General features: G+C 37.2%; 1 protein-coding gene across 1 annotated transcript; it reads left to right on the forward strand.

Annotated features, from left to right (window-relative positions):
* The first annotated feature begins 1,933 nt into the window (after positions 1 to 1,933).
* LOC306852507 (post-GPI attachment to proteins factor 3-like) lies at positions 1,934 to 13,505 on the forward strand. The gene is made up of 8 exons (XM_079389409.1): positions 1,934 to 2,340; positions 4,146 to 4,243; positions 4,365 to 4,517; positions 7,039 to 7,101; positions 7,255 to 7,316; positions 7,414 to 7,550; positions 8,523 to 8,727; positions 9,670 to 13,505. The coding sequence occupies exons 1-8, from the start codon at positions 2,139 to 2,141 to the stop codon at positions 9,731 to 9,733; spliced, it is 984 nt and encodes a 327-aa protein (XP_079245535.1). The 5' UTR covers positions 1,934 to 2,138; the 3' UTR covers positions 9,734 to 13,505.
* Positions 13,506 to 14,711: the final 1,206 nt, after the last annotated feature.

Here is a 14,711-nt window from a genome sequence, read left to right on the forward strand (position 1 = left end):
CCAAACTTGAAAAACTTAATTTCTCTCTTTGGCCCGGGTCACCGATTTGTCCCGAAATTTTGAAATCTTTACGCCAAGGTGGACTTGAGTGTTGGGCATTCTCTGAATGTTCGGGAGTGCAGCAATTGGTGGTTGAGGCTGGACACTGCTTTGTGCTCATTTCTTCCACTTGTTGAATTTCACTTAGTTTTTGTTTCATTGCTCTTTTTAGCTCCTCTAACTCCCTTTGTAGTTTATCTTTTTCAGTAGTTTCACTCTGGACAGTTGTCTCATTTTCAGTGAATATATTTAACTCTTTAATTTGATCTCTCAATCTTAACAGTTCAGACATGCCACCATCTTCTAGTTCAGTGATGTCTTCGAGATGTTGGAGGACGTGAGATATTAGGGACATGCGAGATTTAGATACAATCTTCTCTGGCTCTGCCACATGAAGGAATTCACAAACACTTAGAAGCTTGTCTTTGGATAGGGAATTTAGCATGGTGATAACTTCAACTTGCATTTCCTCGAGCACTGTTGTCTCCATTTTGATACTAGAGTGGACCTATTCTCTGAGTGGTGGCTGACTTGAGACTGAGAGAACTTGTTTCACCCGATGATCTCTGTGGCCTCGGATCTACAGTTCTTTTGTCTCTTCCTTGCCTTTACTGCAGGAACTCTTTCCACTTCACTGTTGACCTGGGTTGTTTTAAGGGGGGATGTACTACATCAGAAGCTGTCTGTCAGGTAAGTGACGATCAAAGAGCAGATCCCAGCGGTGCCTCCAAATGTTATACCCCTGAAAAAGGGGAGAAGATTAAGCACATTCACTCAACGATGTTTCTCCACCGCAGACTTTGGCTGTGTCCAAATTCAGGGTCTGCATCCTCCTTAGGATCCTTCCTACCCGGTTGAAGGAGGAGGGATCCTCCGACGTCCGCAAAACCCGGAAGTCGGTGTTTGTGAATTTGGACAGCCTACCCTTCTTTCAGTTCCCTCCCTTACCCGTTGCTCATAACCTGTCGCCTAGCAACCGTGACAGCACCAAGCAAGAAGCGGGAAAATGGACAAACAAAGAGTTATTCTCCTCATTTTAATTCTTTTGGAAGAAATAAAGCAATTAAATAAATTAAATACTTTCTTTGCTCATTGTCGGAGAGTTTTTTATATCAGACTACAAGACAGTCACATCCAGGTAAGCCATTATAGCCTATTTTTATTTGTTTTTAAGTATTCTACTAATTTCTCCTACAAATTCATTGAGCCGAAGCATAAACTTTAGCTTGTTTTGTCAGAGAAACTCCTCTCCCACTCCGCTACCGCTCGCTTCGTCCGCCATTACGCTCTGCCGAAAAGAATTATGGGATAGGTAGGACGGGAAAGGATCCACCACACCCATCCTTCCGATTCGGGGAAAAGGAGGACGTATTTGTGGGCCGCATTTGAAGGATCCTACGAATTTGGACAGCCTTCGTCGCGGCGCTGTGACGTAACATCCTTCAAATGAGTACTCCGAAGGATGCAGACCCTGAGTTTGGACACAGCCTTTATGTGTAATGGAGAAATGCCGCGAGCTCTCCCCCTAGTGTTCAGCAAGGCCTAACTAATAGATTGCACACCTTATTGTGCCAAACTAATTGATCACCGATTAACCAAAATTATTATTTAGATAACTTATTCCCATTTTATAAACATTTTTAAACACATTCAACATATCCTGACTACAGAATACTTTCATATTTGACTGATTTATGAACTTTTCGATCTAATTATTGAAATATTATACAGGCATATATTTTTCACTCTGTCACACACACACACAGTTTGTTCAGTATAAAAAACATTACGCCTATGGAGAGTCCCAATAAACCACAAAAACCAACATGTGTTTGTGTGTGTGTGTCTGTGTGTGTGTGTGTGTGTGTGTGTGTGGAGAGAGAAAGCGAGATACATGCGCATGCGCGCTACATTTACACTTCCGCGTTTGTCTTTAAGTGAAATGTAACATTTCGCTTGTGATGTATCTATGAAACTTGTTGCCTGGGCAGAGACTAAAAGGTGCTTGTTTAAAGGCGGAAGAAGCCGCGGCGGTGAATACTGTCATGCTTGGCGAATGAGACTCGCTCTAATGGACTGATGTTGCTCTGTTGTGCCTTATGACCGGACGGAGCAGCAGCATGACGCGCCTGATGTTTCTAGCAGCCGCGGTGTTTCTCCTGTCCGCTCCTGCGAGCGCCTCTCAGGGCGACAAAGAGCCCGTCTATCGCGACTGCGTCAAACAATGCGTCCGGACCAACTGCACAGGGGCCCGACTGCGCGGATTCCAGTCCTCCCAGCCTCCATACATGGCACTCACTGGTACTGTACTAACCTATTTGTTTTATTAACACTACTAACTTAGTAGAGAATTAAGCAAACTGATTTTATTTCACAGCTGGCAATAGAGAATATTATAATATTATTATAAATTAAATTATTAGGAGAACTAAATTATTTAATGACTTTTTTGATGTACATAGGCTATTAATGAGTATTTTTACAAATTACAACAAAAATTGCAGCACAGACCTCCACACAAACGTTTTTGCTTATATACTGACATGCATTGTAAAATAAAAAATGTTAGCAGAATAATGTCATGAATTGCCATGCCAAGTTCTTATTCCTTAGCTTTTATCATTACCATGGTATTCCCATTACTTTTTTGACATGTGCTATATTAATTAATTCCATGGTTTTGTTTGAAGCAGGCTGGGGTGCCATGCAAGTACCATTGTTATATGAATATAGATATGTCATTGTATACTGTATACCATTTGATTACATCACTGTGCAATGGTACCATAACAGTACTTTTTGTAAAAAAAAAAAAAAATTTAAGCCCAAGCCCTGCTGAAAAAACGTTATGTAACAAAATAATACAAAACAAGCAAAAACTTCTTATCTGAGTTGGCTTGTCTGGTTGGATGGTTTTAGAGGGGTTTGGGGCACTTTTCAGATTTGGAGACCAGCTGGCCAACCCACTAAACCAGCTGAACTCCAGAGACTGGTTAATCTAGCTATGAGCGGCCAACCACCATAGGCTGGTTTTAGTGCTGTTTTTCCCCCCTCGGCAGAGCACAGAAAAAGCAGCCTTTGGCTGGTTACCTACTTGAAAGGAAACATTATGCATCACATGCAGTATTTATACAACACCAGTCAACATTTGGACACACCTGCTCATTGTCAGTAGTAGCAGTAGTATTTGCAGACATTTTAGAATAATAGTAATGTCATTAACAAATTATAAATCAAACCCTTCTGTCATTTTTGAAAATACTGTGTGCAGGTAAATCCATGATTTTGTAAACGTTCCAATGTCCTGTTTGCTCCAACAGCAGATGGTGTTTTATGTTTGCATAGTGTTCTCTTATGTCAGAGATTATAACTTTTAATATAGTGATTTTAGACCAAGAACCAATTGCTGGATAGGGAGACAGAGACTCCAGTACATGTTGCTTAAAATTGGGCTGTATTTAAAATCTAGCCTCTAATATCATATGCAGTGCCATATTAATATACATACTTTGTTGTAACAATTGCATTGCAAAACCATTAAAATAACTTGTACACTGTCATATACTTGTGCTCAACAGCTCAACATTGTTAGCTTGTTGGCTTTGGATGGAATTTTCTTAATATTGTTTTTTTATATTGTGTAGTATGCCATGTATGGAAGGATGAAATGATGAATATTCTGGCTTTAATATAAATTAAGCTAAATTGACAGCATTTGTGACGTTGATTACGACAAAAATGAATTTTGACTCATCCTTTGTGTTCAAACTTGAGGAAAAATTTAGGCATTTTCACTGGAGATTCTCTAAAAAAAAAAAAACAACTTTAAAAGTTGCATCCTGGCTTTTTACACAGTATTGAAAGATGTTGGATTCTTGTTGGCAGCTTTTCCTTCACTATCCTTTCTTACAACAAAATGATTAAATTTGTAAATAAATTCATATGTAGACACAACTTATATTTAAGCATAAATTCTTCTAATTCTGTGTGAGATTTGGTTAGTATTGTAGATCTACGAAATGCCAGATTTACTTTATCAATGTCAATTAATTTTGTCCTACAACCTTTCCTGTGCAAACGATCATTTGAAGTCTGTGAACTTTCAGGCTGGACGTGTCGTGATGACTGCCGGTATCAGTGCATGTGGACCACCGTGGGTCTGTACCAGGCAGAGGGCTACAGCATACCACAGTTTCATGGGAAGGTTAGTGTCAGAATTGTCAAACAATGGGAAAGGAGACATATTTTAATGGTCATTGCTATGGAAATGTATGTATTTTCAACCCTGATTCTACATCTTTTTTCCTATTTCTGATTTTGTCTAGTGGCCATTTACTCGTTTCCTGTGTTTTGAGGAGCCTGCATCTGCGCTGGCGTCTCTGCTCAACGGTCTGGCATGTCTGCTGATGCTGCTGAGATACCGCAGCGCTGTCCCCCGACAGAGCCCCATGTACCATACCATCACCGCCTTCTCACTGGTGAGACCGTGTCTGTCTGCTGTGCTGTAGTAGTGAGAACCATTCTTATTCATAAATAGGGTTCTTTTTTTAACAAAAGTGCTGCAAATGACTTCCGAATGACTTCCTTGACATTAATTTCCGTTAATGATTCCTGAATTTTTGCATTCTTGCAATGAGAAGAATCAGAAAGAACACTGTACTTGAATACTCTTCTGCACTTTCCTGCAGCACTGTTATTTAGTAAAATGAGAGAAACTGATAATCATGATTATTAATCATAAGATGATAAATCATTTGAGTAGATATTTTTACATTTCATCAGCACTAATCGAGAGATTATCATCTCATATACAGGTTTTTTTTTACTGATCTAGTTTCCTGATTTATTACATTATAAAAACTGAGAAGCTTCTCACAACAGCTGAAACTGTGAAATTCCTAAAATTTATTCCAATAATTCAAAATTATTCCAAATTTCCACCAAAAAAAACAGCAATAAAAAGACTTTGTAGTTCAGAAGTTACATGAGTGCATTTATTGAGCAACCACAATTTCAAACAATATAGTTAAGATCCATGATTTTTAACAGGTTTGCTTGCAGAGTTGTAGCAAATAGCACAAGTGGCCTCATGAAAGAACAGTAACTGGCTGTATTACATGTAACGAGCAGAAATTAAGCTCAGTTAACGAGCTCAATTAAGCTAAACTTCAGACAAAAATAATGAGTGTTTTGAGGTCATGAGTGCTTTTTTTGTAGTGCAGAGGGAGCATGTCGAGAAAAGCTCTGACTAGGGAATTTAATTTTGTGACATCTGGCAACTCCAAGCCTAAACGTTCATGTAGGCTTATTGCCAATGCAAGATAACAGAAATGTCAAATGCAAAAAACAGCAGGCAAAAAAACAAAACAAAACAGCAGGCCAATATAGCAGACAGTTATTCTGTCTATACAAATAAAAAAAGTCTGAAAATGTATTAGAATTCTAATTTTCTCTTGTTTAGTATTTAATTTTATTACTTTAATTTCTAAATGTATATATGGCATAAATAAATGCTATTTCTAGATCAATAGGCCACTAGATCTCTGTATATTAAAGTCTGAAAATGTATTAATTTGAATTTTTAAAGACTTGTCTTATTTTATTTTGTTATTTTATTTTATTACATTAATTTCTACATACAAGGGTCAATTTTTCGAAATTGAGATTTATACATCATCTGAAAGCTGAATAAATAAGCTTTCCATTGATGTATGGTTTGTTAGGATAGGACAATAGTTGGCCAAGATTAACATATATAGATTAACTCCTCTTTAAAGTTGTCCAAATGAAGTTCTTAGCAATGCATATTACTAGTCAAAAATTGAGTTTTGATATATTTACAGTAGGAAATTCACAAAATATCTTAATGGAACATGATCTTTACTTAATATCCTAATGATTTTTGGCATAAAAGAAAAATCTATAATTTTGACCCATACAATGTATTTTTGGCTGTTGCTACAAATATACCCCAGCGACTTAAGACTGCTTTTGTGCTCCAGTGTCACATATGGCATAAATAAGAAAATAGTTATTAGGATTTTTGACTATTTCTAGATAACTAATCAAATTTGTGAAATTGATCACGTACAGATGGTCACATGCTCTTTGGAACATTCTGAAACCATGCTGGATCACATGATCATCAGTTTTGTTCATGGCATCTCCAGTGCTGTTGTTATTAAAGCAAAAAGGTACAAACTATGTACTAAAACAGGGGTCACCAGACTCGGTCCTGGAGGGCCGGTGTCCTGCAGATTTGATCTCCAACCCTAATTAAACACACCTGAAGCAGCTAATCAAGGTCTTACGAAACGTCCAGGCTGGTGTGTTGAGGAAAGTTGGATCTAAACTCTGCAGGACACCGGCCCTCCAGGACCAAGTTTGGTGACTCCTGTTCTAAAACATTCAGCCGGCAGCCATATAACCCTGCAGCCCAAGACTGGTCGCTCACTGAAGCTAGGCAGTGTTGAGCTTGGTCAGTACCTGGATGGGAGACCTCCTGGGAAAACTAGGTTGCTGCTGGAATAGGTGCTAGTGAGGCCAGCAGGGGGTGCTCACCCTGTGGTCTGTGTGGGTCCTAATGCCCCAGTATAGCAAAGGGGACACTATACTGTCAAAAAGCAAAAAAAGACATTAAACCGAGGTCCTGACTCTCTGTGATTCAAAATCCCAGGATGTCTTTCGAAAAAAGAGTAGAGGTGTGACCTCGGCATCCTGGCCAAATTCGCCCATTGCCCTCTGACCATCATGGCCTCCTAATCATTCCCATATCTACTGATTGGCTTCATCACTCTGTCTCCTCTCCACTAATAAAAAAGCTGGAAAGCTGGTGTGTGGTGGGCATTCTGGCGCACTATGGCTGCCATCTCATCATCCAGGTGGATGCTGCACACTGGTGGTGGATGAGGAGATCCCCCCTCACAATGTAAAGCGCTATATAAATGTAATTCAGTGTAAATGTAGTTTGTGCTCAACCACATTTGCTTCTCTCTGCAGGTTTCCCTGAATGCATGGTTCTGGTCTACAGTGTTTCACACGAGAGACACCTATCTAACAGAGGTAACCTTTCAAGAGATGATCCAGAGATCAATTCTAAACATTTTCTTATGTAGAAAAGATTCTTTTCTAGAATCTTGGATTAAGAGGAAAGATTGTAATGGCAAAAAATAAAAGTCGCACACATGATAGAGATTTTCTATTTTTGTTTTATAGAAGATGGACTACTTCTGTGCATCAGCTGTCATTCTTTACTCTATCTACTTGTGCTGTGTCAGGTATGTGAACAGGAATTCCTCATAAATTGACCATATACAGTGCTTGTTAAGCGTTTTGTTTATGGTGATTATTTGGGGTTTAATATTTGTGTTTCAGGACGTTGGGCTTGCGTAGGCCTGCAATTTCCAGTATGGTGGGAGCACTGCTCATTCTGGCCTTCACGTCTCATGTGTCTTATCTGACCTTTGTCAGTTTTGACTATGGGTACAACATGGCTGCCAATGCCTCCATAGGTAAGTGTTGTGAATGCAGCAATGTGTTTACATTACATGGTTATACAGTGCCTGTGATAAGCTGATAATGTGCAAGTTCATGTCAAAATGCCCTAAATGTTGTTGTTGGCTTTTTTTATTATTTGGAAAAGGCAATGAATGGATTGTATTTACTTAATATTTTGTAAAACTTGTATTTATCTTAATCAATGTTTCTGGGTGTCTTATTGTGTAAATGATTCGTCAGCATACATTATTCCAAATAAAAACAGGGGATTGGTATTTCACAGTCTACTGCAAAATATTAAGGTCTGATTCTGGAGTCGAATGTCCGATTTTCACAATCCAGTCAAATCATCATGAATAAAATCAAGTCATGACCTATATTTTTAATATCCTGTTTCATTCAGAAAAATATCACGGTACTGGACTAACATGAGTTTTGAATGCTGTTTCATATTGACTTTAATTAAAGCATGATCAATTTATTGATTACTCTAGATATCTGCATGTGAACACCTATATCTGTCAGCTTTTAATATTTCTGACAATATTTGCCATTTCAAAATCTCATGTAAACATTGAGGGATGTGCTTGCATTGTTTGTTTGTTATTTACATAAACTCTCAAAAAAAGGCTTTTACAAAGTGCTTGTTTCTGGTAATTTTTAAGCATTTTGTTATATGAAAATACACTTAGTGTTATTAAAACAGGTCTTCAATTTGCATTTCACTGTATTTCATATTCAGACTTAAGCAGTTGTATTGACATCGTAAAAAGCATACATTGCTAAAGAGTTGGTATATATTTTGAACTGTAATTACTTCCTGTTTGCAAAGCTGAATTTTCGTCAATTAAATCAGTGCAAAACCAGCTTCACATTATGTATCACTTAAACTAAAGGTTTAAAATCAAAACTAATAATAGGCTAAATTAGGTATTATTTTCTCACCCGTCTGTCATCCTCTCTGGTCTTGGTCTTCTCTGTTACAGGCATGATAAACATGTTGTGGTGGTTGTGCTGGTGTTGGCTGAACCACAGGATTTTGCCGTACTGGTGGAAGTGCGGGATGGTTGTGCTCTCACTGCATGGTCTTGCCCTGCTGGAGCTGCTGGATTTCCCTCCTCTCTTCTGGGTTCTAGACGCTCATGCCGTCTGGCACCTCAGCACCGTGCCCGTCCACTTCCTCTTCTACAGGTACACATGCACGGCCTGTATGTCTGTATCATGTGTCTGCAGCATGTAAATTGCACACATTTTTGGTGTTTGGTATTAATTAGTTTTTACACATTTCTCAATACTTGGTTAACATTTTTTAAATCTCTTCACACAGTTCTCCTTACCAACTTTTAGCTTGACACAATAGTAAAGTTCAAATCCAAACTGTGTTAAAACTACCAAAACACTTTTGTTTCAAATCAATTAATTCTTCCATAACACATACATAGCAAAGATTGTCACCCACCAAACACACTTTGTTACTCATAAAACAATGACTAACAGGTAGAATTATACAGTGTTTTCTTTTGAAAAATTCCTTTATAAAACAAGAATGATAGCTCTCTGCCGTTTAGAATTCAGTTTGCTACATGCATCTCCTTTTGTATAGATGGTAATGAAATTGAAAAAAAAACAACGAATAATTTTGATACTATTTAATTTTTTAGATTTGAAATTATTTAATTACTGTAGAAATGTGAATTCACGCTATTTGAAAGATATATATGCACACATTCTGTGGCCATGAATTAAGATTTCATTCCCTCTTTTATTTAAAGCGTGGCTACAATTTACTAATTGGTTCCTCAAACGAGGGAAAAAATGAATGCAATATGGCCACAATTTCAATAAATTGAGTGAACAAATTAGAATAGAATAATTTAGTGTCTTGTGGGAGCGAGTTTTTAATTTGTGGCCAGAGTACTAGAAATGGGTTCTGGTGCTTGTATTAAAAAATAAAACTGTAAAATACAATAAATTTGTGTAGGATTTACTTTGAAACCATTTTCTTTCAGAAATTGCTGCTAAGTTTCACAAATGATTACATAAACAACATATAACCTATGAAATAAACATGTCATTTAGGTAGAAAAAAATTAGTTTTACAGTGTATGTTTTCCTTGCTTTTTTTTCCTGTAGTTTTCTCATAGACGACAGCCTTCACCTCCTCAACACAGAGAAGCCTGGAGTGAAACTGGACTAGGAGGAAACAGTCTCAGAACCCCAACCCCTCCTCTGATATCCTTCCCATCAGGGCAAGTGCGAGCCGGACTGAGCCAGGCCTCAACCGCAGTGGCTTCCGGCACGTGTCCTTGGGCTGAAGTTTTGAATTTCATTGTTTTCTTTGTGTTTACAGTTTCTTTTTACCATACCTTTTTATTTTTGCATTGTATAGAAAGGGTTGTCGTTTGGGCTGGTTTTAAAGATGTGCCACTGTACTGTAGTTGAAACCTGATAGATGTTTGCATTCATTTGAGCTTTGCCTTCAATTATGAAGTAAATCAGCCTTTATCATCACAGCACTCTTTTAAAAAGGTGCACTGAATAATCCTCTTTGCAGATGAAAATCTTCACAAGTTGTTCATATCTCCCACTCATATCCGTCTACATTTGTGGTGGTTGATTTAATGGCCCTGAAGTGAATATATCTCAGAGATAGAAGTAACATCCATTCACTATAAGCGTGCTGAACATCAGGAGGGGTTATGAGTGAGCAGTGTGCTCTGTTTCTGAGACGTGTGGCAGTTACCTCACTAGCGTGCAACACCAGTGGCTACCAGCAGAGGGCTGGTTAACTTCCGTATTGCGGGAGTTCCCAGCATGCATTTGTGATGGATTGGATGTTTTGTTGTAGCAGTGCATATATCAAGTTACCCATTTTTTCCATAGTCATCACTCACTTTAATCACTGTAGATTAACAAAAAAAAAAAATGATCATTGAAAATTACTATAAGGAAAAGTTTAGTAGAATGTTCATATAACATAGCATTGACTGACAATCTTCAAAAATGACAAAAAGTATCATTATATGGCCTCTATTGGCCCATTCACACCAAGAACGATAACTATGAAGTTTGAAAACATTCTAATTCTGTTAGAATAAGGAAGTTTACATCACTATAACGATGATGACACAGGAATTAATATCATTGGAATCACTTTCAGAACAATTTTTTTCTAGCTCATGAATGATAAAAACTTTGACAGCCAATCAGAATCCATCCTGTTTTAAAGAGCCCAACCAAGTTTTTAATGTTGTTTACTTGTCTATCAGGTGTTTTAATATGCTTCAAGACAAACCATGTGCAAACTCATCAGTCAACACTATTGCAGATCATTTTCTCCTTAAAACTGCGGTGTACCAAAGACTATCAAAAATGCAATCACAAACATGCAATTAATCCAGTCATTTTCCAGGGTGGGCTTTCTATATTATTATCAAAGCTGTTTTTACCTAAGGATGTAGATTTTTAGAAGGTAGCTGTCTAAGACGGCAAACAGGAGCATGGTTTGTGTAACGTTAGCGTTACTTTATTAACTGTTTGATAATGTAGTCAGATCAAAGGCTAATGATATACCGTTACATGTCTGATGTTGTAGAGCGCGATACATAAAATGCATTACCATTTTGATACATTGACTTGTATATGGCCCTGTATAATTCATTCTTCCTCTTCTTTGGAATCAGTTTTTGGTTCAAACATATGGCTGAATTAATCCAGTATCGCTACTTGACATTGTGTAGCATAACATTTACTACTACAGTTAACCAAGTGAAAGTGGAACAGGTAGTCCAAACTCGTGTGACTGAGTGGAGGTGGGGTCTAATTGCATATTCTTGGGTCCGCATATATTAAATGAGAGTTATATTCAAGCTATTTTGAGGCATAAGGAGAAATTATTTTATGTTATCTTTTATAGTTATTTTTTCTTGGTGTGAAGGGCCTTATTTCAAGACTCTGGGCCAGTTTTACTAACAGCTTGCGCCAGCGCAAGCCATCTTTTGGCGTTAAAATAGTGCTATCAGGATTTACTAAAGACGAATTAGTGCTGAAAAGGCGTGCACACAGTTATTTCTGCGCCTGACCTTATTGAATATGCATTTGTAGGAGTTTTCCTTTCATATGCAAAATTTATAGGAGGAGAGTATTCAAATGAATCATGCAATGCGATTTACTAACGTTTGTGCTCATTAAATTACTGGTATTTGCGCCCTTATTTAACGCCCCAAAAAAGGTCTTAAATTATTTTGCTCTTAAAAATGGCTGCAATTGTTGTTGCTTGGAGAGCCACCACAGAGAACTGAGAGTGCATGGTAGAAGGGAGAGGATTTTTTTTCCACATGTATTTATTTATTTTGAATGCCAGAGGAACACATTATCCGAACATATCGTTTGCCAAGCCATGTTATTTTATATTTGCTTTAGTTGCCCAGTTTAGTAAAACCAAAATTAAGTCGTTATTTATCGATAATATTTTACTGAATATTTTACTTTATCTCATGACATGGATATTATGATGATAAATGGTGCTTTATTGCCATTTTATAGCTTGGTACTGTAAGTTTTGGTCACTCTGTGCTTCCATTTCATAGAAAAACACAGCATGTTCTGCTAAACATCTCCTTTTACATTCCATGAAGGAAAATCATGAGTAAATGACAGATTTGTTTGATTTTTGGGTCAACTAATTCTTTAATCACTCTAGGGGGAATGTCTAGTATCAGCACCACAGAGCTACTCGTTGCCTGAATATAAAATACTGACTTGATCCTTATGGCATAAAGAGTTAAAGAGTGGCATGATACGTGATAGCAAAGAAATTAATTTTCCTTTTGACTGGGATTTTATATAGCATGTTTTTTCTCTATGTTGCTGCTTTATCTTTGTTTTTCATTTCCTTGAACTTTTTGTATATCTGATCACTTTCTGCTTTATTTTGATTACATCTTCGTTTGATTTTTATTTTCACCAAGAATGCCTTTGCAGTGAAAATATTATATAGAATTGGGTTTCCACAGAAGGTAACGGAAAAGGGATAAAAAAGGATTTGTGTGTGTGTTTGTTTAGTTGCTGTGCAATTTGAGCTTGTAGTGCATCGCATTTACACACATTTATTACTATAGCAACCTGATGGCTACCACAGCTTATATCCTTAGCAGTGTTATTAAGCTCCTTCTCTTCAGAACGCTTGTCACACTATGCCTTACATTTTTAATCTTTTTATTGTTCATATAAGGCAGCACTTCTCCATGTGTGAATATCCACAAATCTCTCACCATCCACAAACTCTTATTCACTCGTGCCAGACTATTTCTTGTATCATTTTAAAGTGAATCCACACTTTTACAGATTCTAGAGTTATTGTGACTTGAGCCAAAACCATATTTAATTGCCTGACATGTCTTTGTTCCATATCATCACTTGTGCACTTTATGTGTGTGTGTGTGTGTGTGTGTCTCTCAGAAAAAAGAGTGCAAGCATGATCAGCCTGGAGGGTAAATATAGCCATTTAGAAAGGCTAAAAGCGGTATAGAGGGGGAGGGGACAACAAGGGTATCCAGAACAGTGATGGCGTGGGCTGCTGATCAGACTCAACAATTCACTGCATCTGTCTTTTGAGAGTCTTAATAAGCAGGAAGTCAATGCTACAGTATTTCTATAACTATGAGGGAGTTTAACCACTAACTACAACTTTTTAAGCTTGTTTAAAATTGCGATCAAACGGAAGAAGTGACAGATCTTTTCTATAATGTGGCGTACATCTGAGTTTAGTGGATTATTGAAAAACAAAAAAATATAGAGTGGGACTTGGTTCTGTTTATTGGTTGTTGATTGGATTTTGAGATGTGGGTGTTGCATTCAGCAGTGGAGGCAGATAAATACGAGCTTGGGGTTTAATCGTACTATATTATTGGAGATGTCCTGTGTACGTCACCAGAGAGAAGTCTGTCATTTTCATCAAAAGGTCAATTAAAAAAAAAAAAAATGAACGTATGCATGGATTAATATTTATAACACGATCTATAACATGCATTTGGAAAATAGATAGGATGAATTTACACATTATGCTGACTTTAAAGGAAAGTTATATACAGCTCTATAACCAGCATCTGTGGCATGTCCATTACCACAGAAAATTCAACAAATTTCTAAGAGAAATTTTGGAAACATGATGGAAATATTAATGAAATATCCCCGTACAGTAGTTGGATTTTTACAATTGGCATCTATGGGGCGACATCGTGTCCAAAATATCTAACTATCGACACAAATGTTTTCAAATTGAGGGAGGATATAAAAAAAAAAATTATTTGTAGATTGACAGGTGCTTCTGGAATATTCCTTTAATTAGGATGACTAAGTTAACAATATACGATACAATATACCTTTTTCATGGATACAACTGTACTAACTTATATAATGCTTTTCACCTTCCCTTAAAACATTTTTCACATTTTGTTCTTTGTTTTTAAAGCATAATGGAGGTCATATATTATACTGTCTGCAAATCCATCAAATTAAAACTGTAAAATAACCTGCATGCTGAATGTAAACTTGACTTTTTTCATGTTTATGAAACTAAAAAGAAAGGGAATGAGATTTACTGTATGCCTGGACTGCTAATTGGTTGTTTTCTGATGAGCATTTCTTTTTCTTTTTTGACACTGTTGTCTGTATGTAATGTAACATAAGGCCAGACACCAGAGGTGACTTCTGGGTATTCTAATTGTTAATGTCCCACAGGATTTCCAAATTCTCCTTCTTTTTCAATGGCCAGTTTAATTGTGGCCATCCACAGGCTAACATAGACTTGCCCTGTATATCTCTCATACCTTCAATTTCTCTTCTCACTCTGTCTGTCCCTTTCTCTTGCTCACTTTGTTTGTCTTGGTATTGTATTGCACCTTTCTCCACCAATTGTACACAGGTCCAAATGTGTATAAAGAAACCTCAAAGAAATTAATAAAACTGTTCTCAATTAACTCTTTTACTGATAAGCCTATGTGTTTATTTCAGTAATCGTGATAATCATGATCACACTCTAAAAAATACTGGGTAAATATCGGACAGAACACATGCTTGGTTGTTTTCAATCAACAGTTGGGTCAAATGTTTAATCCAACCTTATGGGCAGTAAACCAACCGCTGGGTCAAAAACAATCCAATTGCTGGGTTTG

Source organism: Barbus barbus, assembly GCF_936440315.1.
Source record: "Barbus barbus genome assembly, chromosome: 32".
NCBI classification, from domain to species: Eukaryota; Metazoa; Chordata; class Actinopteri; order Cypriniformes; family Cyprinidae; genus Barbus; species Barbus barbus.

Excerpts from the sequence above, each read along its gene's own strand:
- LOC306852507 (XM_079389409.1), top strand. The coding sequence starts at position 2,139 with ATGACCGGACGGAGCAGCAGCATGACGCGCCTGATGTTTCTAGCAGCC. Across the intron at positions 7,317-7,413 it reads ATCTACTTGTGCTGTGTCAG|GACGTTGGGCTTGCGTAGGC; the intron begins GTATGTGAACAG and ends TTTGTGTTTCAG. Across the intron at positions 7,551-8,522 it reads GGCTGCCAATGCCTCCATAG|GCATGATAAACATGTTGTGG; the intron begins GTAAGTGTTGTG and ends TCTCTGTTACAG.